Source organism: Periplaneta americana, chromosome 3 (assembly GCF_040183065.1).
Source record: "Periplaneta americana isolate PAMFEO1 chromosome 3, P.americana_PAMFEO1_priV1, whole genome shotgun sequence".
In the NCBI taxonomy this organism is placed as follows: Eukaryota; Metazoa; Arthropoda; class Insecta; order Blattodea; family Blattidae; genus Periplaneta; species Periplaneta americana.
Window position 1 is genome coordinate 111,543,320 of NC_091119.1, and position 24,051 is coordinate 111,567,370.

Sequence of the window (24,051 nt, forward strand, 5' to 3'; positions counted from 1 at the left end):
TTTTTTTTTTTTTTTTTTTTTTTTTTTTTTTTTTTTTTTCAGCAATGTGAAACGTATCTCCAGAAAGAGTTTGAACATAATGCAACAAAGGCACTGGATGGTGACCTGTTTGGGCGGCATGTGCACATGCTAGGGGAGGTGGCAATTCATAACCCACGACAAGTGAATGAGAGGACATTCGTCCTGTTGCATCAGTTCCTCTTCCTGTCGGACAGACATGGTGAGAATTGATCTCAGCTGTGTGCTGGTATTATTTTATTAAACTGATATGAAAAAAAAAATAAAGTACGATATACAAAACCCATTCCTAATCATGTCTGGTTGATTAATATTGCCCACCCCTTCACATTAAGTCATTGCCTCTTCTCAGTTGGTATAGCTTCATTTATCCCATTTTTAATTTGTGCAACTCGTACTAATATGTAGACAAGTAGTAATTGTTGCTGGACCAGAGAGATTATGCATTGACATGTTCTACTCCTTTCTATCAGAAATTTTCCCATTCATTATTGGGATGACATTTGATATCAAGTATTGAGAATGTAGTAACGATGTATTGGAAATATACTGTGTTTACTCGAATATAATACGTATCCCAATTTTTTTATCCTAAAAATCAGAAAAAGGAAAAATTCAAATATCTTGCAGCAACAGTAACAAATATAAATGATACTCAGGAATAAATGAAACGCAGAATAAATATGGGAAATGCGTGTTATTATTTGGTTGAGAAGCTTTTATCAGCCAGTCTGCTCTCAAAAAAGCTGAAAGTTAGAATTTATAAAACAATTATATTGCTGGTTCTTCTGTATGGTCGTGAAACTTGGACTCTTACTTTGAGGGAGGAACAGAGGTTAAGGGTATCTGAGAATGAGGTGCTTAGGAAAATATTTGGGGCTAAGAGGGATGAGTTAAAGGAGAATGGAGAAAGTTACACAATGCAGAACTGCATGCATTTCATTCTTCACCTGACATAATTAAAAACATTAAATCCAGACATTTGAGATTGGCAGGGCATGTAGCATGTATTGCGAATCTAGAAATGCATATAGAGTGTTAGTTGGGAGGCCGGAGGGAATAAGACCTTTGGGGAGGCCGAAACATAGATGGAAGGATAATATTAAATTGGATTTGAGGGAGGTGAGATAGGGTAGGGACTGGATTAAACTTGCTCAGAATAGGGACCGATGGCGGTCTTATGTTTGGCCAGCAATGAACCTCTGGGTTCTTTAAAAGCCATTTGTAAGTAAGTGAGCCTCTTACTAATCCATCCATTCTGTGCACAGAGGGGTGCCTGATTAGTGAGAGTGCCAGATTACTGAGAATGCATAAACATGTCATTAAATTTAATATTATATGCTGTGCCAACAACTCCACTTGGACTTCCAAATCGAAACTAGAATGTTCCACATGTGGCCGGCATATGTATACATATATAAGTATATATGTGTACAATTAATATGTATAACACATGGCACAGGTGCAAATTTCTCAAAAACGTCATTTATGTAAATAGTGAATAGTAGTGGTGCTAGTACAGATTCCTGAGGAACTCCAGACTCAAAAATACACCAAGAGGAAGGAATATTAAATATAAATGTTCAATAGTTTAACTGTAAATATTGCACAGTTACTCAGAAAATTATTGATCGCATTTGTGATATCATATTTTGTAAGTTTTGTTCAGATGTGAGGCCATTCTACACAGTAATATGTATTTATTCATTCATTTGTTACTAGACTATGCCTTGGCTTTCTGTTGTTGTTATTATTATTATTATTATTATTATTATTATTATTATTATTATTATTATTATTATTATTATTATATGGTATTTTGGAAAAATATCATGACATGACGATTTGAACTAAAATAAGTGATTTATTCTTGTATTTTAGGTGAGTTCACGTCTCCATTTGCCAAAGCACTTGCAGTGGTAACGATGGGGAAGTTATGCATTCTGAACCAGGTCTGGGCCCACCTGTCAGCAAAGCCCCTTGTCCAGCTGCTGCAGAAGACCCAGGATCTGCCCACCATTGTGAACATCATATATGTGCTCAGGGACTTGTGTGTGAGGTGGATTATTATTTATTATTATTGTTATTATTATTATTATTATTATTATTATTATTATTATTATTATTATTATTATTATTATTATTATTATTATTATACCTGCTTATGCACTGGACATGACTGCCTAGCTCAACACCTCCATCGTTTTGGTTACTACCAGACCCAAAATGTACCTTGTGTGATCTACAAGAAGATTTGTACAGGGACCACCTACTTCACTGTCCAACCTTAACTGAATTAAAAGAGTGTGATCTATACTGGGAGGCGAGGAACTTAATGAGACAATGAAGGACATTTTCTTCTCTTGTTGCATTCTATGTCTTTTTTTATTTTTTTTATTTTAGTTTAGTTTTTTTTTATATTAAAGTTGTGTTTAGGTCAAAGATGTAAATCTCAGTACCTGTCATTGGAAAATAAATAAATAATAATAATTATTATTATTACATGGTTTAAGCTCGATAATTCGGGCTAATTGGGGTGATGAATTGTCCAAATTAACGAAAATCCGGATTAACTCAAATAATCTAAAAGAGCAGTAGAAAGTGCATTGAAACTCCGTTTACAGCAACAGTTCACATCTATGATAGCTACATTTAAAATTATAGACCTAAAACACATAACATGTAAAGTAATGCAATACAGTACACTATATACGTGATAATTATGATAACGTGTCTGATGGATCTGTCTTTGCATCACTCGAAATGCTTGCTGCAGAAATTGGTTTAAAATATTTATTTATATTCTGTTGGGATTCTTTGAAATTTTCCTTCGCTAATAATTCGCGGAGGTGCCTCGAGTGGTCGTTTCTTTCTGGATTAAGCAAAGTCCGGTTTTGTTGTATCTAATTTTTCATGGATTCTCAATGACTGGGTCTTCAACCGGACATTCATTAGCAAACATGTCATATCTGGAATCTGAAGTAAATATATTGTAATCAGAAGGGTTATTGGTATTTTCTATACTTCAAACAGATTCTTTTTTGACGGTTGAATACGCTCAATAGAAGTTCCGTTCATCACATGAACAGGATTCTGGGATGTCCTTGTCTAATATAGTTCTGTCTTACTCCAAGTGTAAGCATTTAAATTATTTGGCTCTGTATGAATCTAAGGATCATATGTTGGTTGATGGTGGTGGGGCAATGCTAGAGGAAGAGAAAAGTGTAAATCTGTTACATTTATACTATTTAAGGGCGAAGACAAGTGAAATTTTGGTCATTTTCAATCAAATAAATAGCATTTTCGTTTCCTTATGAAAATAAATCAGCAATATCTTATTTATATGTTGAGCAAGTTTTAATGCTCTGCAGCGCTCGAAAGCATAAAAATTACGCAATATATAAATGGCAGCACCCTTGAATTTTAATTCCATGCAAATTTTACAAGCTGTTTTCTTACACTTTTTTTCAATACATTTCCTCAAGTTCGAAGTGTAAAGACTTACAATTTTGATTTATGGTTAACAAAATAGGGCATCGGTTTTATGTTTTTAGTGATTGATATTTCATAACTCTAATGAAATCTGTCTTCTTTAGTTAGGATTGTGTACAACAGCAGCAAGAATAGCATCCCATTCCCATTGTACTTAACTCTGGACCCCAGCATTACAGTTTATTAGTTCAGTTATAAAAGTGAGCAAAGAAATCCAGTATGTCATTTCATTCTTAGTAGCCTTGTTATTGTTTTAATTGGCTCTGGACCCCAATATTACAGGTTCAAACCCAACAGAAAGCGGAAAAATCCAAAGTATGGCTTCCTCTGGAAGGGAAGTAAAGCTGAGATTGTTATATCACACTAATTTTGCGGCATACAGTAGAATCATGTATTGTGGGTCCCTATCACGACGGCATGGTGCATCCTCAGGTTGCGGATAGAAGAGACGGACTCCAGATATGGAGAGTAGCTGCGAATATATTGAATAAGCAGTCTTGGACAGCCAATAAGGGGTGGTCCTCCAGCTTGGGGGTTGGGCGAATGGCTAACAACCCATCACCATAAAAAACAGCTTGTTACAAATCAGTACAATAAGCCTCAGAATGGGACTGATTCTCTGGCATTAAAAATTGGAGATTTATCCTTCGAAGAGGTGGAAAAATTAAATTATTTTGGAGCAACAGTAACAAATATAAATGACACTCGGGAGGAAATTAAACACAGAATAAATATGGGAAATGCCTGTTATTATTTGGTTGAGAGGTTTTTGTCATCTAGTCTGCTGTCAAAAAATCTGAAAGTTAGAATTTATAAAACAGTTATATTACCGGTTGTTCTTTATGGTTTTGAAACTTGGACTCTCACTTTGAGAGAGGAACAGAGATTAAGGGTGTTTGAGAATAAGGTTCTTAGGAAAATATTTGGGGCTAAGAGGGATGAAGTTACAGGAGAATGGAGAAAGTTACACAATGCAGAACTGCACACATTGTATTCTTCACCTGACATAATTAGGAACATTAAATCCATATATTTGAGGTGGTCAGGGCATGTAGCATGTATGGGCGAATCCAGAAATGCGTATAGAGTGTTAGTTGGTAGACCGGAGGAAAAAGACCTTTGGGAGGCTGAGCCATAGATGGGAGGATAATATTAAAATGTATTTGAGGGAGTGTGGGATATGATGATAGAGACTGGATTAATCTTGCACAGGCTAGGGACCGATGGCAGGCTTATGTGAGGGTGGCAATGAACCTGCGGGTTCCTTAAAAGCCATTTGTAAGTAAGTACTGTAGAATCCTTTACAAACTAATACCATAACAAAATTTCTCAAATAGTCATGTACCTACAGTGTTCTTCTGGCTAACACTTGGTAATTTTTAAGTCACTTATTTAATTGTGCTCTGTCAACTGCTTTATTATTTAACGCCAATGGAATTGGTGATAGCAAGATGCTATCCGATGAGATGGAACTGGAGAATTCACCATGTAATTACCTGACATTCGCCTAACAGTTGGGAAAACCTCGGAAAAAATCCAACTAGGTAATCAGCCCAAGTGGGAATCGAACCCACACTCAAGCGTGACCTCGAATCAGTAGACAAATATCTGCTGCCTGAACTGCGCCAGTGGCTCCTGTAGTAGTGTCCTGTGGTGTGTAAAAGTGAAGCCTCGGTAACATAGAGTCGTGAGTAAAAATCATGGCTCCACATATGTCTGAATTTCATATTATGTGCTAATGATTATTATCAGACCCATCTACAAAGAAGAAAGATGATTTGTTTATGCCACAGGCTATGCTTCACACCCATAGCATGCACTTTATTCCTGCAATTTTTCTTCCATAAGTTCTACTTCTCACCACATCCCTATCCCTGTTCTGCTGCAGATATGGTGCCATAATGGAGCCCCACCTACCACGGCTATGGCTGTGTCTTAAGGACATAAGTGCGGATGTACGTTTGACAGCACTGACGTGTCTGGTGGAGTTACTGCAGGGGGACTATGTCAAGCTGCGTGGTGCCATGTTCTTCCACTTGCTGACTGCACTTTGTGACAAGGATGAAGCTATCACTGAGCTCGCCAAATGCTTCCTGCGTGATTGTCTTGCTGTAACTAACAAGAACATCATGTATGAACACCTCATTGAGGCCCTGTTCCACTACAATGAGTATAAGGTGCGTAAATCTTCACTCTTCATGAATAACTTTCTTTGTCTCTTTGAGCCCCTTCACACACAGCCACTGAGTAGCTCTTCTCAAAAGCATTTCTGTTGAAAAGCATTAGTTCGAATGGTGGTATTCACACGTGCATCTCAAATGAGCTGCAGTTGTACTTACTAGTGCACTCTTGTCACCAGCAACTGAAAAGCACTGCTGCACCATCATTAGCAGATCATTGTTTTAAATAGGTGCCACATACTGAGTTGTAAACATTTCCAAGTATATGATCTGCGTGGAATTTTACATTATTGAGAGAGAGTTGTATGTGCATAATGGACGTGAATGCAGAAGATTTTACTATTAGAATAGAAAAACATCCATCAATATGGAATATGGAGTGTGAAGACTATTCTAATGAACTGGAGACGATGAAAGCATGGGAGGCAGTAATTTGCAAGTTTCCTTATAGAAATAATAATTAGTGAGCATAATTTTTCACTTGTATTTTTACCTCTGAAATTTCCTTTCATTTTGTAATAGACAACATTCTTATCAACCTAGTACATGACATAACTCTTCACAGATACACATCATGCATAATGTGGCCTGCCGAAATGGTCTGCAACTTGAAAATGGGTAATAGTCCTACCTCTATTCGGAATATGTGGAACCCGAATCACATAAGTGAAGTAGGTAGGCATTAGACACACACACATTCTTAACAATGTATTTGTTGAAACAAAAACAACGTGCAATTAAATATGCTTTATAAATAGTATGTTACAGTGTTCATAAGTATTCTTAACTAATGCTGAGTTCTTGGTAATAAAGCCATTCACTATCTTGTTCTCCAATCTGTAGCAAAAAATATAACTGTTTTAACTTATGCATCATGTTTTTATATTATGTTGGTTATATCACCTCCATAAAACCCCCAAACTGTTTGGAGGACCACACCTGCCTTTGGTTAGCAAGTCCATATGACCTAGCCAGAAGGATTGTCAGACAGCTCCACCGACTATATCTTCTCTTCATTATGTAGGGGGATGCTTGTGCACTGTTGCCAGAACCTCGTTTGTTAAAAACAGGTTGTGCCACAGGAAGATGAGGATGGAATTTGAGTAGGAGAGGTTATGGAAAGCACTTCACTATTCCTTGCAATACCAATGTTCATAAGTGACTCATATGATATTTATTGTCAACAACATCAGTATCCATTATTGTTTGCCTTCACATAAGTGAATCATATAATCAGCGATTAACAGATTAAGCAAATACTATAATTTTCTGTTACATCGCCATTGTTAATGTTTGATTAAATACCGTATATATGCGAATATTCTGCACATATTTTTTTCGAAATTTAGTGAAGAAAAACTGGAGTGTACGCATTATTTGAAATAAAGTTTGTACCACTTCGCCTCTTTTTAATTTTTTTTATTATTTTTTTATTTAATTTCTCTCCTAAAATTAGGGTGCACGGAGTATTCATGTATATACGGTATTACATATATATATATAAAACAAATATTTTAATAGCATTCAGATGTTGGACTACTTGATCTCAGATTTTTTGTAGTTGGCATGGTAGTTAACCCTTGGCATTCATAAAGTAATCTGCTAATTTTTCACGAATACTTTCCAATTTTTTTCTTCCTGTGTTGGGTTGGCAGGCAGGCAAACCGTATATAGTCAAAGTACTTCACATCTGTATCCACCCTGATCATGTATCAGGGTTAAAAGTTCGTTAATGATTGTTGTGACATTTGGAAATAAAAAAAAAACTTTCATCATTGTTCAGAAGATCATCATATAATAATTATGTGAAATAAAACTTCAGCTATTCTTCCTTCTAACAAAGGATGCACCCAAAATTAACTATTACTTTCCTTCTTTTAGTTTTCGTGTTCAGTAACATAAGTAAAAGAAAGGCATCCTCCTCAGAATACATGATAGAACTAAAAATGAAGCCACAAAATAGCGCAAGTGTTTCTCAGTGGCTCTGTAGGAAGGGGCTCTTGGAGTTTAATCAACAAATATACACTTGAAATTATTTCACTGATGGGTTTGTTTATGCCACAATAGAATCAGTATAGAGTGGAACCCCATTTATGCAGTTCAAATGGTACCAGGCATGATCTGGATTATTGATATGAGTAATTAGGATAATCCAGAAAACAGGTTAAATAACATAAATAAGACTGTCTGCATACATGTTATTGCATTTCACAATGCACCACTATTTATTAAAATACAGTACAGAACAAATTAATTATCTACATATATGTGTATATGAACAACATAATTGACGAAACTCATCAGTACAGATCGAACTGATATAATCATCTAAACTAAGGATGGAACCCCAAGCCATCTCCCGATACAACTTTTCAACTCCACACCAACAGAAAACGAGGCATGGGTTGCCCAAGGAGATGATGGAGAGACCAGTTGTGATGCCGGAATGGGTCATCAGGCCCAAGCCGTTTAGAATATGATGATGGTGATACACGTATATTGAAACTGTAATAAGTACATACAATATAAGTTTGAGTTCAGTTATGTCACTGTACAGCTGTCAGAAAAAAAGTGACCGCACTCGTGAACAGTGAATATATTCTAAATCCACTTCCGATCATGGTAATGTTACATGATGCATGTGCTTGTAGAATTGCACTTGAAGCAGTTTCAGAACTACTGTGTTTAAGCAGGAATCATTTGATATCTGCGTCTCGTTGAGCAGTGGTAGCGTGCTGGCTTAGTGATTCAAAGGTTGTGAGTTTGAACCATGTTCAAGTTCTCATTTTGTTTTGTTATCGTTCGTTAGCGATATAAATAATATTCAAGTTATCATTTGTATTCTGTTATCGTTCTTTAGTGGTATAAATAGGCTAATATTCAAGTCATTTATATTCTGTTATCGTTCTTTAGCCATATAAATAATATTCAAGTTATTATTTATATTCTGTTATTGTTCTTTAGCAATAAAAATAATATTCAAGTTAACATTTATATTCTGTTATTGTTCTTTAGTGATATAAATAATATAAATTTAATGTTAGGTTTGAAACAATACAACTGCATAATACTAGTGTTAAGTTTTTCTTCTTATATTATTACATTATACTATGCTGTAACGCAATAAAATGAAAAGGAGTGACGAGGATTTGAACCTGAGACATTGACATCAAAATTCTGACATTCTTCTGACTGAGCTACAGGAGCACAAGTAAAGAAGCATATGCGGCATAATTGGCCCAATCCACCTCCAAGATGTCCTGATTATTTGTGGAAGCTCGTTCTTCAGAATGCCTGGGATGTTATGGCTGAGAACAGTCACTATTTGAAAAGACTAGTCGATTTCATGCCAACTCAGCTGCAAAATGTGATTGAGATGGAAGGAAGATGAACTTAGTATTGAATCGTGGTTTTATGTTTTGTTTTTTGAACTTTTAATTGTTTGGATTTTCTAAGGTAGGTGCCAGTAAGTATGTTTTGTTTGTGCCACGAAAGATATTTTTCTTGAGAATAAAATCTTTCTTTTTTTCTTTCTTTCTTTCTTTCTTTCTTTCTTTCTTTCTTTCCATTTGCAGCCATAATGTCATAATAAATAATTATAAAATCATGGCATAATATATTCATGAACCTGATGTTAATTACTAAAAGAGTCATGAAGAGGCAGGAGCATTTATATTTTCTCTCTCTCTCTCTTAAAAACAAAAAAAAAAAGAACATAAAAAAGCACTAGATTGAGTTTGAACGCACAACCTCATACATACCAGGCTGGAATGCTACCACTATGCTGCAATAGTAGCATGCAGATATATAACTGTAGACATCAGGCCATGTGGTCCAACAAATGTAACATCGCCTGTCTCCAAATTGTGCTGAAGATACCTGCAGGGAACTTAGCTTCTAGAGAGTGGTCACTTTTTCTTTTGACAGCTGTACATTATTTCAGTTGTGTACCTCAGAGTTTCTTTTGTTTCCTCTTAGCATGACATTTGCTGGCTGTGCTACAATGAATACTTCAGTGCATAATACGTCATGAAAAACACATTTGCTTATGGAATGTGTCTATTTTTCTTAGACAGGCATAATAAAATAGTTAATAAATTTTACAAAATCAGTCCAGATAAACCAGAAATCCTGATTAATGAAATCTGGATGAACGGGGTTCCACTCTCTCTGAATTTTTTCGGGTATACATTTATTATATACTATTACGAAAAATATCAATGTGTGTGTATATTCACCAAATACATGATATTAGGATTCTTGGACACTAATTCATAGCTTGCTCCTGTTGCAATTCAAGTTTTATTTTTTAATGAAAATACTTCATCATTTCTATATTGAATTTTCTGAATATAATCAATATAAGAGAATGGGACACAACCCATTAGTGTAGAGTTGTCACAACTTCTTTTCTTGCAAACACTATGATGCGTAAGAGGTAGAATAATTAATTTAGGGATAGTGTGAAATGCGTATTTCTTTTTAATTTTTACAATTTTAAGTAGACTCCAAGTGAGAACCCTATTAATTTTATATTATATGGGCCTAACTCTTCAATTTGTAGTTTGATTTATTCTTTGTCATTTACTACTGCAAACTTTATAGTCGTGGTTTAAGATAATTATGCTGTGTAATCATTTCTTTTACTGTCCATAGTAAGCGTGATTGATTTTAAATTCTTGTCAACAGGGTCATGAAGTATACGGCAAATGTTCAATGGCAAAAGAAGAAAGGGAGAACTTTGTGTTGAAAGGAGAACAGTTCAGAAAAAGCAGAGAACTCATATATGCGTTCATGTTGGAGAACATGGATGATGAACATCGGATGCTCACAAGGACAGATCTTGTGCTCAAGGTTCTTGGTATGTACCATACATTCTGCAGTAACTTCAGATCGTTTTCTTTTCGTCCATCTCAAAGCAAAATAATACCTGTACTATGCAAATATTGGCAACTTGCTATAATAAATCTTCGTCTGTCATTATTGTGGATAACCAGCAAATGCAAATGTTCTCTGACCATTTGCTGATTATTTGTATGTTGCTCCAAATGGCAAAGGTTCGTTTCGTCATTCGTTTGTTATTCTTTCACTACATGTATATGCTCCTTAACGAAAACGAAGTAACAGCTCACTGTGTGCCTGTGTTGGCATAGGCGGCGCAGGTGAGAGTGGGAGAAAAAAGTCATGTGTGTTGGAACACATGCAATGTGTGATTGTTCATCAATATGGCCGCCGACTACCAAGTTTGAATACAGTAAGTGGAAAACGTCAAACGTGTAAACGGGTAATTTTAATGTATGTTTAATGGAATTGGGGCTGGGACTTCCAAAAATAGGCGTACTAAACAGTAAAAATTACTGTATTATTGTTGTTGTTGTTGTTATTATTATTATTATTATTATTATTATTATTATTATTATTATTATTATTATTATTATTATTATTATTATTATTATTATTATTATTATTATTTAACTTCAAGATTTAGGTTTTTTGACCTATTCCATTCACAGTTCTGTAAAAATATTTTATGGTATTTTGAATCGTAAAGATTGTTTAACAGAGGTGCATCTATGTAAGTAAAGTACGACCTAATGGGCTAGCACCTTTTGTTTTACACTTAACAGACTACACAATCGTTTCATTCAACATCTCACTCACTGCCTTCTTTTTTCGCCATTCATTAAATAGTGATAGCTTCTTATAATATTGATCCGCGATTTTCCTGGTATTTTGGCTTGCTTATTCTGCTTCTACCAATATTTCGTTAGGAATTTCAATGCAATCCATTTCTACAAATTAATCTCAGACAAAACCATTTCTAGTAAACACTTTTGTTTTATTTTCATACCATAGTAACCGATTATAATGTTTTCCCTATCATAGTAACTGATTAAGACGTTTCTCAAGTATTTTATCTACAAATTCTCAATAATTTATGTCCCAACAACATACAAAATACAGTTATTAATTTATTTTCTCTTAAGATATACAATTCAGAATACCATAAAATGTTATACAGTACACGACTGTTATAAGAACTTAACATGCGAGCATGGAATTTAACTAAACAAGCGACAGCGTTACATTCCTGTAACGTAAATAACTATTACCAGCATTAGTTATTCACAAGTTACAGGCGAAACAAAAGATGAGGAACATACACTTGTTCCTTAGTGTAGGAAATGTATTTCCATTTTCCTACCTGGAATTGAACCCTAATCTGCTAGATTTGTAGCTAGAAATAATATCACTTGAGCCACAGTAATGGATGATGATGATGATGATGATTTGATAATTTTATTCAATTCTGAGATTTCTCTCTAACCAAATACCTGTTGTTCCTATGGCTCCATGAAGAATTATTTCATTTTACTTCTGGCATTCCAATAAACTATAGCTAAGTTTCTTTATTTTTTATGAATACAGTTGAGTCCAGTGCAGCGTAGGAGATGGTCAGCATCCATGATGGAATTTGGATATGGCAAATGGTGCAATCACATGTTGAGTATTTTGCCATTTACACAAGGTGTGCTGCAGACATTCATTGTTGGTTGTCAGTCTAACTGCTGCCATAGCTTCCTTTCTATTCTCACCAACCAAATATTATATAAAAAAAAATACATTTTCTCTTTCACGTGAATATTCCACATATGACAGAGAAATATATTGTGTTATAGCCCGTACATGTCCATCAATTAAACATTGTTTTCTGTTTTTATTATCTACATTTTCATCTGTCATCCCGAATTTCTCCACATTATGGTCCCAACTCTTCTATTCCTTCCTCCAATCTTCAATTTCTGCACTGTCTTCAGTATTCTATGTCCTCCATCCTTTTCACGTTGTCATACCAACTCAATTTCCTTTGCTCAGTTTCATCCATTATAATCTTTTCTGCCTGCACCATTCTTCAGATCTCAGTATTTCTAATTTTTTCTCGTCTAGATTTCCGTATTTACTCGATTATAAGATATACCTTTTGGTCCACACCTGAGGAGTAAAGGTTAGCGCATCTGGCCGCGAAACCAGGTGGCCCGGGTTGGATTCCCGGTCGGGGCAAGTTACCTGGTTGAGGTTTTTTCTGGCGTTTTCCCTCAACCCAATATGAGCAAATGCTGGGTAACTTTTGGTGCTGGACCCCGGACTCATTTCACCAGCATTATCACCTTCACCTCATTCAGATGCTACATAACCTAAACTGTTGATAAAGCATTGTAAGATAACCTATTAAAAAAAATACACCTTTTGTGGTAAAATCGAAACTTATGTGCGTGTTATTTTTTAAAGAAGTGCTGCATTTCCAATGCTTTAAATGGTAGTGAAGACAGCCAGCTTTGAATAGATGACATTCAAAGAGATTTCAACTTGGACATGATGTCAGAGACATCAGATTGTGCACATGGAAGCATGGAAATGGGACAGGACAGAATGTGGTGCGTAGACAAAAATTCAACATTTTTTTTTACAGTAGACCTTATGTGTATATTTGGTATGAGTGCATGTTATAATCGAGCAAATACAGTAATAGTAGTTGTGGTGGTTGATGGAGGAAGTGGTAGCGGGTGCAGGGGCAGTAATAATAATAATAATAATAAAAATAATAATAATAATAATAATAATAATAATAATAATAATGATCATTATCATCATCATCATCATCATCATCATTATTATTAATCTGCACTTTAGCAAAGGCAAAGATTGCTTATTCTCGTTGTGAGTAGATTCTTCAGATTTCACTGGTCCCTGCTGCTTAATTTACAGATCCAATTAAATATAAATTTTCCTGTCAGAAAACCTGACAGCAATTTAATAATTTGCCAACTTGCAGATGGCGCAGCAGAGGGCAAGATAGAACTGAATAATGATGGTGAGAGTGTGGTGTTAGATGCCTTGCATGTCCTGAACAGCAAGGAGATTCGGCTGATTGCTTTGGACCAGGGTCGTGATGAGGACCCTGCTGCTGACAATGTGGAGAAGGCGACCACATTACTTATCAAGGCGAGGAACAAAGCCATTGCAGAGGTTAGTTCAGTACAGAAGAGTGTTTTTCGATGGTTAGTTTGTTAATAGTAGAAACATATCAAATGTTCAGCATTTAACACTATAGCCATATACAGGGTTTTAAAAAAAGTATCCAATATTTTAGGAGGTGGTAATATGCATCAAAACAAGAAAAAAATGTCTAATAAACATGGGTCCTACAACACATACTTTCTGAGATCTAAACACTTGTTCATAGGAAGTGCTCTATGTGACATCCATTCATGGCAATGCATTCCTCTGCCCTTCAACGTAAGGAATCACGCACTCTTTGAAATTTACCTGGTTGTTCTTGATAACCAAAAGTCTAGGAAATAAGCAGGCCAAGGTGTGGGGCCTCCCCAATCAATCCAGCATTCCTGAAATGTCAGCATCAGGTGTTCACACTCACTGCGAAAAAAATGTGCTGGTGTGCCATCATGCATGAACCACATCTGTAGTCTTTGCTGACATGGCACATACTCCAGCAAGGTAGGCAATATGTTAATAAGAAAGTCCTGAAAATGAGCCCCAGTTAATCTCTGTGATAGCATGTGTGACCCTTAATCTATGACCAAGAATGCCTGCCCATATGTTGATTGAGAATCGGTGCTGATGCCTTGTTTCTTCAACTGCATGGGGATTTTCATCAGCCCATACATGCTGATTACGAAAATTCACGACTCTGCTGAACTCTGTTCATATCCGTAACCAAACTTTTGTTTTCAGTATTCCTTGCAACTTATCATTATTCCATACCAGGAGTGTCAACTATGGTATGATTATCTGGTAGTCTGCTGTATTGTAGGGCAGAGAAATGCATTGCCATGAATGGACGTCACATTGAGCACCTCCTATGAACAAGTGTTCAGATCTCAGAAAGTATGTGTTGTAGGACCCATGTTTATTAGACATTTTTTTCTTGTTCTGATGCATACTATAACCTCCTAAAATATTGGATACTTTTTTAATACCCTGTATAATATTAATGAATTGATTCAAACTTGTGATTTCCGTTTGTTACAGAACTCGAGTTCATTGCTGTTCTTAGCCCCTTACATATTCTCTCTCTGAGTAAATCCAGTTTGAAAACCTGTAGCCCACCTCCCCTATCATCTCAGTAGTCGTGAAAAGATTTCTTATGTTTATGAAATTGTATAATGTGTCACAGTGTATGAAGAAGAACATGATCGAGTATGTTGTTCCTGTTGTCATTCATCTGAAAGCTGTGCTGCAGGAGAAGTACTCGAAGCTTGTGCCTGATCTCATGATCTTCGTCAGAGACATGATGAAGGACTACAAGAATGAGGTAAACATTTTTTTAACAAATGCGAAATATTCTGTCTTTCCCTTCACTTTATTATCTCCTTTTTATTGTGTTGTAATGAAATCAGAGAAGAACTTATGGTAACAAGTAATATGCTAACCACCTCTGTGGTGTAGGGGTCAGCATGCTGATCTCTTACGCAGAGGGCCCGGGTTCGATTCCCGATTGGGTTGAATTTTCTGGTTGAGGTTTTTTCAAGGTTTTTCCTCAACTGTAAGGCAAATGCCAGAAAATTCAGGCCATAACATCCCTGAATATCATCAGCCTCATTCATCAGCGAAATCATATTCATAACAAATCACTAATACATATACAGTCGCCATCTAGTTCACAACAATAGAACCAGTCTCAACAATAGTATACAGGCCTTCGGATTTCACCCAAAAGATAAACTCGCAATATGACCAGAGATATTAAAGTGAATATAAATAACAGCGAGAAAAAAAAAAAAAGTAATATGTTAGAAGCAGTTGTTAAATATCAGAATAAATTGTACAACCATATAAAAAGAATGTCCCCTGATAGACTACCACTGGACTCTTACTTTTATAAACCTTGAGGCAGAGGAGATGGAACAGCTGAGGAAAATATAGGAACAGCAATTTATGTTATTCTCTTTAGGTTTGGAATGAGATTTGTCCAATCCTTGATATGGAGGAAGAAGAAGTAATGAAATTTCATTATAATGAAGAAGTTTCATAGTCATTGTCATTCAAAACCTCATGTTCATTGCTGTTCAAGTGGTTTCCTTATCACTGGTTCTGAGGTTCGTGCCTCATACCCAGCAGGGTAATTGATTTTTAAGGTTGATGAAAATATTTAGCTTAGTTTCCTTCACAAGTGAAGAGAAACAGGGAGGCTTGTATAGTAGATTTATGGGATATAAAAGAACCTTGTTTTTGAATGATAGGATTCCAGTCAAAATTTACTAGCCATTTCTCGCCCAGGTCAAGATTTTGTTTTTGAGATAGCATAGTGGATACGTGTGGGTTTTTTTTATCCATCCATCATTAATTACAGTTATCATCAATGTTACTACCAGGAGCATGATTGGTATCTGAACTGAGTTTCTTGATTGAGACTGTACACTTTCTCACAGAGTATTAGTGATTTAGATATTCAGAAATTAAAAAACAGTTACTCCATATTTCAGAGTAATGCCTCGAAATGGCCATATAATCCTGTAAGTGCATCTAAAAATGTTCATTGCTACATATTGAAGTTTTTACTGAAAATTTTATAAATTTCATGTTATACTTTTTTAAGAATGTGAATTGTCTATATACATTTTTTCTTTAAACATTGTAACATTCCCCACAAATAAAATTTACACCAGTTCAAGTCCAGTAATCTGGAGGAACTTAGCTCATACAATGTTATCTTAATTGTAAAAAAAATGTAACTTAGGCCTATAGTGTTGTAGATTTATATAAAACTAGCATAAAATAAAGTTCTTTAAGTGAAACTCACTTAGCCTTTGGAAAATTGGTCCAAATGTTCTCTGGGAAATAGAAGTGCAGAAATCTTGTACTTCATATTGTGCAATGACTACTAATGCTTAATATTTATTTATTTATTTTTCCAGAAGCAGGTATATTGAAATACATCATTGACCCATAAGTAGAGATCTGTGAAATTTTTTTAGAATACTTGTTATTTTATTCGTGAAATCTTAACAATAATGTATTTTAAGTACAGTAATATTTTCATAATTTCAGGTCTTTTAATTTTTATGGCATATTTTGTTCCCCTATTTAAATGAATGCAACCATGTATCAAAATCTGTTCAAATTCTAAAAACTGAAAATATATGTTGAAAATGCTGCATATACTACTCTTAATGCTTTTAATATTTTAAGCCAAAATTATGAAACTTGTATGTATATAATTTTAAAATAGCACTGCCAAATTGACAATAACACCGAAATCTTGAAATTTTAAAACGAATTTTTCTTAAAAATAAAACCACTTTCACAGGACTCTACCCATAAGACCTTTTGCTTCCCAGTATTAGTCACACACTGAAGTTTTTGATAGAGTGGGACAGTACTGTAAGTGTCCTCCATTCATGATTTCGTGCATAATATTGAGATATCTAGTTTTCTAGAAATTCCTGTTCCACTGTTTACTGTATATAGTTGTATAGATTAAAACCATGCTTTGTTAGCATAAAAGATAAGCTAAAGATCAAGTAAAACTTTGACAACAACTTCCTGAAACTGCTAAATTATTGCAATTTGGACTGATGTTCTGACAGTAAAAGACTTTACATAACATTTGATTTTAAGAATGTCTGCAATTGGAAGTGCTCAATGCTGGCATTACATACTGGTACTTCAGAAGCCATATAACAAAGAATCAGTACCGTCATTCCCATAACTGTGGTCCACAATACAGCCATTCAAATTTTGTACTCCGTAACATAGTACCTTCGTTTATCTATATTTTTGCTGTACTGTAATTTGAAGTCAAGTCATTGCAGCTATCTACAAACAGTCTATGTTACTTCTGCAATGTTCTTTGAATGGTTGTATCATCGACCATAGATGTGTTCCAGGACCATAGTTATGGAAAATGACAGTAGCTACTGTCTTAGAAGTCGGCCAAAATAATACTTGATAAACCTTGTTCCAGAACCAAAATTAATATTTTTGTTAATAAGCTTACTGCTTAAGCAGAAGCAAAATAATTTAATTCTGTTCTGTGGATAACTATCCTAAATTTGATGATTTGCCACTTGAACTGATGTTATGTTGACAAGAAACCTGTCCAAAACAATATATTTTAAGCCATCCAGTTCTCACATTTTTTCTTCTTCACATTTCATTTTATAAATGCATATTTACTGTTACCTATGTGTTTCAACATTGCACAGAATGGACTGCAGGTTGTAAGTTTCATTGTGCTCTGCAGCATAATCTTTCAACTAACTCAGTGGGGTGAAGTATGAAGTGGTATGGTCCTAGCACAGTATGACTACATTTTCTGCCAGTTTGTTCCCAATATACTTTTTAAAATTACCCCTGATATTTGTAACTAAACCTTAAAGTTCAGTTTTCACCACAGAATCTTCAATATTAACTTTTCTGGATCAAAGTTAAGACTATGTATTGCCTTTACAAAGAATCTTTGGGTATTATAATAACACAGTATGAGTTTAACTTTGGCATAATATTTTTATCCAGTTTTGAACATATCTGCTATCATTTTTTATAGAAAGATCTTGATTTCGATTTGTTTTCCTTGTAGAATCAATTCATACTTCAAAGTGTGTGATATTTGTTAATCAATGTTTAATTTAGATATAATTTTCATCCATTATTTTTATGAAACCTAATTTTACACAAGTAATATCTTCAGCGTCTGATAAAATTTTCTGAATTGTTGGTGGTTAATCATTGGTAAATAATTTATGCATTCTTCTACATATCACAGACTTCATAAAGTTATTTTTCTAAAATATGTCTTCCACGCTTCTTTTTCTTCCCAGCAGTTGAGACCTTTTCCAAGGTCTATTTGCATGCTCAAAATACGAGGATGTTTCATAAAGTAACAACATATTCCCCAACCAAAAGGCAAATGCCGGGTAATCTTTTGGCAAATCCTCAGGCCTCACCTCATCTCACTACATCTCGCCAAAATATTGTAAAAAATTGTACAAAATTGTAACACTGTAAAAATTGTAAAATATTGTAAAAATTGTAATATTGTAAAATTTTGACTTGTTCCATATCTTAAAGGTTCATTGCTCATATAAGACCTATGGAATATAATAAATGAAATGAAAATGAAAAACACTATTATACGAAATAAACATCTCAAATATTTGAAATTTCACGAAGAGAAGATACATGCTTTGAGGAGGCGTTGTCACTTCTAACAGATGGTAAGCCCTGCTGAATGGGAAGGACAATTTAAAAAAGATGTTGGCACCATTGGTTATGTGCACCATAGAAGAATAGTGAACAGTTATCAGATATTTGTGGGTAGAGGCCGAGAATCTTCATTAAATTCATGTCGGAAAGGTACAGAGATAGCTGCATTAGCAAGAGGAGAGTGTACAATTGGATAGATGTATTTAAGTGCAGGTGTACACCAATCTTTGATGAACAGCGCTATAGTCCTGGTACAACACAACTAAAAACATTTTTTTCTTTCCAATGGAATAAATAGTCTGTGCAATGGTGTGAGAGATGTATTGAAAGGAGGGGAGATTATATCGAAAATCATATATTATATATTATTTATATCTCTAATTGAATTATACATATATATATATATATTTTTTTTTTTTTTCAAAATTTTAATTTGCTGTTACTTTCTGAAACACCCTCATATATTGTGTGCCGACGCCAGTAAAATCAGAAGTCAATTTTACAAATTCTCTTTTGGGAGCTAGAATTTTTGTTGCGCAGATTATCGAATATATTTATAAAACTTTTAAAACTCAAGAGTGTTAAAATATGCTAAAAAAAGAATAATATATCTTAAATATGCAATACAGCCATTTCGAAGTGGTATGCTTCATTGTCAACGGTCTTACTATTGCTTTGGTCTTGTATCTTCCAGATCACTGTCTTCTATTGGTGCAGGTATATGGATGTGGTGATGGGAGGTAGTGGGGATGTCTTTGCGTTGTTTATTATTATCATATCAAAGAATGTATTTAAATTGAAGTTTAATTGTGTATTAAACATGTGGTGTTTGTGTGTTCTGGTATGTTATATTTCATATTGTTCTGATATGTTTAATTATTGACTTTTGGGTCCAGTGTGTTCATTTTATTGGCTGTAATTCGATTTACATCTTTATTTTTCATTATCTATTCCTCACTTCCTTAACATAGTATAAGTTTTGCATATAATCATATTTTTGTGAGTTGTATCAGGGAAAAGTTCAATATTCTGTTAATTATTCCTATGTTTTACTTATTTAGCAAAAAAAAAATTGATTTAGTAAATTTTGTGAGAACTTTCTAACTTATCAAAAAAATTGTAGTTATATCCGAAATATGTAAAAGCATTTCTCACACCCAGTAAAATACTGTTGTAAGTCGAAAATCACATATTACTTTCGTAAATTATTTCCAATGCCGTTTTACTAGTTGGAGATATGAAATTCAAATAATAAAATAGTAAATTATGAAAGGTTTTGGTACCTATTTATGAAAATATTTTTACACCAGTGTTTTACTAGGAAATAGCATATCTTTACAAATCACAATTTTCGAGTTACGACACTATTTTACTGGGAGTACGATTTACCCTTTCAATTCACTTATTTTTATGCCTATTTTACTTAAAATAGGATATTCTTCACAGAATGTCATAATTTGTTTTCCGTATTTATTTCCATATCATATTTTTCACAACTAATGTTTAAATTGTGTACTAAATACTGAATATTATCTTCACTAAATTCTACAAGAGTTAGATCATCTGTCTTTATTACAGAATAATTCCATTCATATACATAAATGGTGAAAGGCCAAACTCTTATCTCACATCACTATACATTTTCTGCCATTGTGTGAGTGTGGGTATTACTTCTAACTGCTATCAATTTTTTTATATATGCTATAAATATTTTATATCAACCTCTGTGGTGGCTGAATGGTCAGCCTTCATACTGTCACGCAGGTGGCCCGGATTCGAATCCTATCAGTTCTGGAGTTTTTTTCATTGAAAAAATCCATAGTGACGCTTGTGGCGGACAAGGTCGCAGTTGGGGTTTTTCCTGGGATTCTCCTGTTTTTCCCCAAATTAGGCATTTACATCATTCCGTCACCATTTCTCCATTTCATTATCTTTCCGTAGTGTTCCCCGAACGCCAGCCAGCAACGCATATAGGGGATTGGCCTATGGACGAGTGGGGTTGCCTGCTCGAAACCTGGACCAGAGAACCTTAGTGTGGTCGGCCAGTGTAGGTTTGGGAATGTGTCACCAGAGGGCTAGCGCAATAGATCTGAACAAGTTGCAATGCTGGGCCATAGTGCCCCCCTCCGTTAAATTCAATTCAATTCTAATATTTTATATCATTGCCACACATTTGGAGTGTGATACTTTTTTAGTATTGTGTGTTTTGAAGGAAATTTTCAATACTTCTCAAACTCATACACAGATAGTATAACATTATCTATAGAAATATGCTTCAAAACTAAGATTTTTCTTGTGTAATTTTAGAGTGAATAAGTATTTCACAATTTGCCTGGGGCTAATTAGTATGAAGTTTTCTCTCTGATAGAATGATTAGTGGCTCTTCGTTTTACAGTTCAGCAGGTGTAGGTCGAGTTAAATTCTTCCTCTGTTTATTGTTAGATTATTTACGTCTTGTCTCTAGAATTAAATTATTATACTACTACTTTGAGGTTATAATATGTTTCTTGTTCCAGGTTAAACAAATATTTGCAGAAGACAGTCAGATGGCTATAGAAATCTTGTCTGACATTCGTGAACTGGAGAGGAAACAGAGCCATCCGCAAGAGGTAGAGTCAGAGCGAGCTGAGGAGGAAGTGGTGACACCAGAATGGCAAATGCCACCACATCTGAGTAACCTGCTGCTAAGTGCATCACCCTGGATACAGCAGAGCCTGGGTCCAGAGATGATTCGCTGCTATCAAGCAGGTGGAGAGCAAATGATGATGCAATATGCGCGCTCTAAGTTGATGCAGTACAGGCAGTTGACCCAGCAGAACAGAAGGTCAAGTCATTCTGATAGCTTCATCCAGCAACCTAAGGAAGAAGGGGGAGACACTGAAGTTGGTAATGATGCAATTACACAGGATGCTGTGGAGGAAGAAGAAGAGGAGGAGGAGGAGGACAGGGAGACTGAGGACGATGAATTTGGAGGGAAGAGTGATGAAGAACTAGGACTCAATTGTAGGGAAACAACAGAACAACATAAAAGGAGACAAACTACTGAGACAGAGCCTGAACAAAGGGGCACTGCAGAGCAAGAACTTGAAAGGAGTGAACTTTCTCAAAGAGAATTTGATGGAGGAGAAACTGGAGAGCTGGACATTGAAACAAGACAAACTGCTGAGGAAGAACTTGAAGGAGAAACTTCTGACGAAGAATATGAAATGAGTGAAAATAATAAATTTAAAGGTTGGGCAGCTGCCTCTGAAGCACCTGGAGAAAGAAAAACAGTAGTTGAAGAATCTGAAGAAAGAGAAATTACTGGAGAAGATGTTAGGGAAAAGGAAACCAGTGACGAAGAATTTGAAGACAGGGAAGAATTCGATGAAGGAGGAAGTACTGAAGAAGAACTTGAAAGGGAGAGTTCTGAAGAAGAACTTGAAGGAAAGAAGAAGTCAAAAGAAAAACTTGGAGGAAAGAAGTCCATAGTTGTGGAATGTGAATCTCGTGAGACAAGTGGAGATAGTGCGGAAGTGAGAATAGAAGCTTCTTCAAACAGGGAGGACAGTCCAGTAGCAGTGAAACCAAAGAGAAGGAAGTTAATGGGTTTAGCAAACACTTCACAGGTATCTGGTGAAATAGATGTCACATTCCCAACCTGCAAGAGTACTATTGAGAGAGATTTCACCAGCAACAGCTGAAAAAGAAAGCATCGCTTACCAGAACAAGGGCCCACAGAACCACGGCAATGGGAGGTGACTGTCCTTGACAAGAATGCAGTTGCAGACCTCTCGCTGCTGACTCTACCCCACTCAGCGAGCTGTCTCTGGGACCAGCACATATGGTTCTCATCTTCTGTCCCCATGTTGCTGTGAGCCCTTGTTGTGGTGAGTATTGTAGGCATGTTCGCCTGCTTCACATGCATTTATCTCACCAGACTGTATTATTTCAGTTAGATCTACCAGCCAATGAATAGTGGCCAGAATTTAAGATGTAAAAATAGAAGTACTGACCAGTGGATAGTGTCCAAAATTACAAAACTGGATTTACTCTTATCCTGAATATTTTATATGCACAAAACATATGCCTTCAGTTGTCTCTGTTTCTTCTGTATTTAACCGTCATTCTTTGTTTTATTCAACTAGCTCCTTTGTTTATTTTTAAATCAATAACACTTTTAGTAGGTTTATGTAAATATAGCCAAAGTGAAAATGAGAGTTTTTTATACATTTCATTTTATACAATCATTTAGTCTTCTCCTATTTTAGAAAATACTAAAATTTAAGGTAAAATATTTTGTAGATTTCCTTGAAACATTAATTAAGTAATTAAATCTTAATTAATAATGTTTATCCTAATAGGAGGTCTTGGAGGAAATAATAATATTCGACAAAAAGTCAATATTTCTATTTTAGTAATTATATGTATGTACATGCAAAACTACTTATACAAATTTTATGGGAGTTAGGGAACATCAAGGCTAATATTTTTTAATGAGTGTTTGTCCACTGACATCACCTTCTGGTACCAGGGGCATTTAAATGGATATTATGGACGTAGTAGGAAAAAAAAACAATGACGAATGGAAATGAATGTGACTAAGTTTATTCACAGATCTCAAAGTTGCGACTGTCAATAACACTGTATGCACAACAGTGTTGAAGCATTGATATCTGTACATGTGCAAAGATTTCCGGCATGTTACAAATGGTTCTAGCAGCCAAGGCGATTCTTGTGATAAGATCCTCATCTGAATCAATGGGAGTCTCATACATGAGGTTCTTCATGTGTCCCCAGAAGAAGAAATTGATGCATGATAAGTCAGGTGATTTTGGTGACCAGACAACATGTTCATCCCAGCCTATCCATCCTCAAGTTTTGTGCAGATGAGTCCTTACAGCCTTCTTTCCCTCCTTCTGTCAACAGCTAAGGGTACAGCTTCCACCAGTTCCAGGAACATTTGTTGAAGGAATGCTAGATAACATAGCTCATTGATTCAGTGAGGTAGCAAATATGGTCTAAACATTAAAACGAACTGTTGTTGATGACCATGGATCCTTGTGGCATTTCTTCTACCCAAATATGAGAATTGTGCACATTAAACATACCCTCACATGTAAATGAGTCATCACAGAAGAGCAACTAGGATGGA

At 35.2% G+C, this 24,051-nt stretch overlaps 1 protein-coding gene across 1 annotated transcript in view; it reads left to right on the forward strand.

The window, feature by feature from the left end:
- LOC138696388 (condensin-2 complex subunit D3-L-like) overlaps positions 1–23,475 on the forward strand; it is a 43,330-nt gene extending 19,855 nt beyond the window's left edge. Inside the window, exons 7-13 of the mRNA XM_069821281.1 lie at positions 43–220; positions 1,900–2,077; positions 5,399–5,687; positions 10,380–10,551; positions 13,525–13,718; positions 14,887–15,024; positions 21,434–23,475. Coding sequence (XP_069677382.1) covers positions 43–220; positions 1,900–2,077; positions 5,399–5,687; positions 10,380–10,551; positions 13,525–13,718; positions 14,887–15,024; positions 21,434–22,600 — 2,316 coding nt within the window. The 3' untranslated portion in view covers positions 22,601–23,475. The remainder of the gene's footprint in view (positions 1–42; positions 221–1,899; positions 2,078–5,398; positions 5,688–10,379; positions 10,552–13,524; positions 13,719–14,886; positions 15,025–21,433) is intronic.
- Positions 23,476–24,051: the final 576 nt, after the last annotated feature.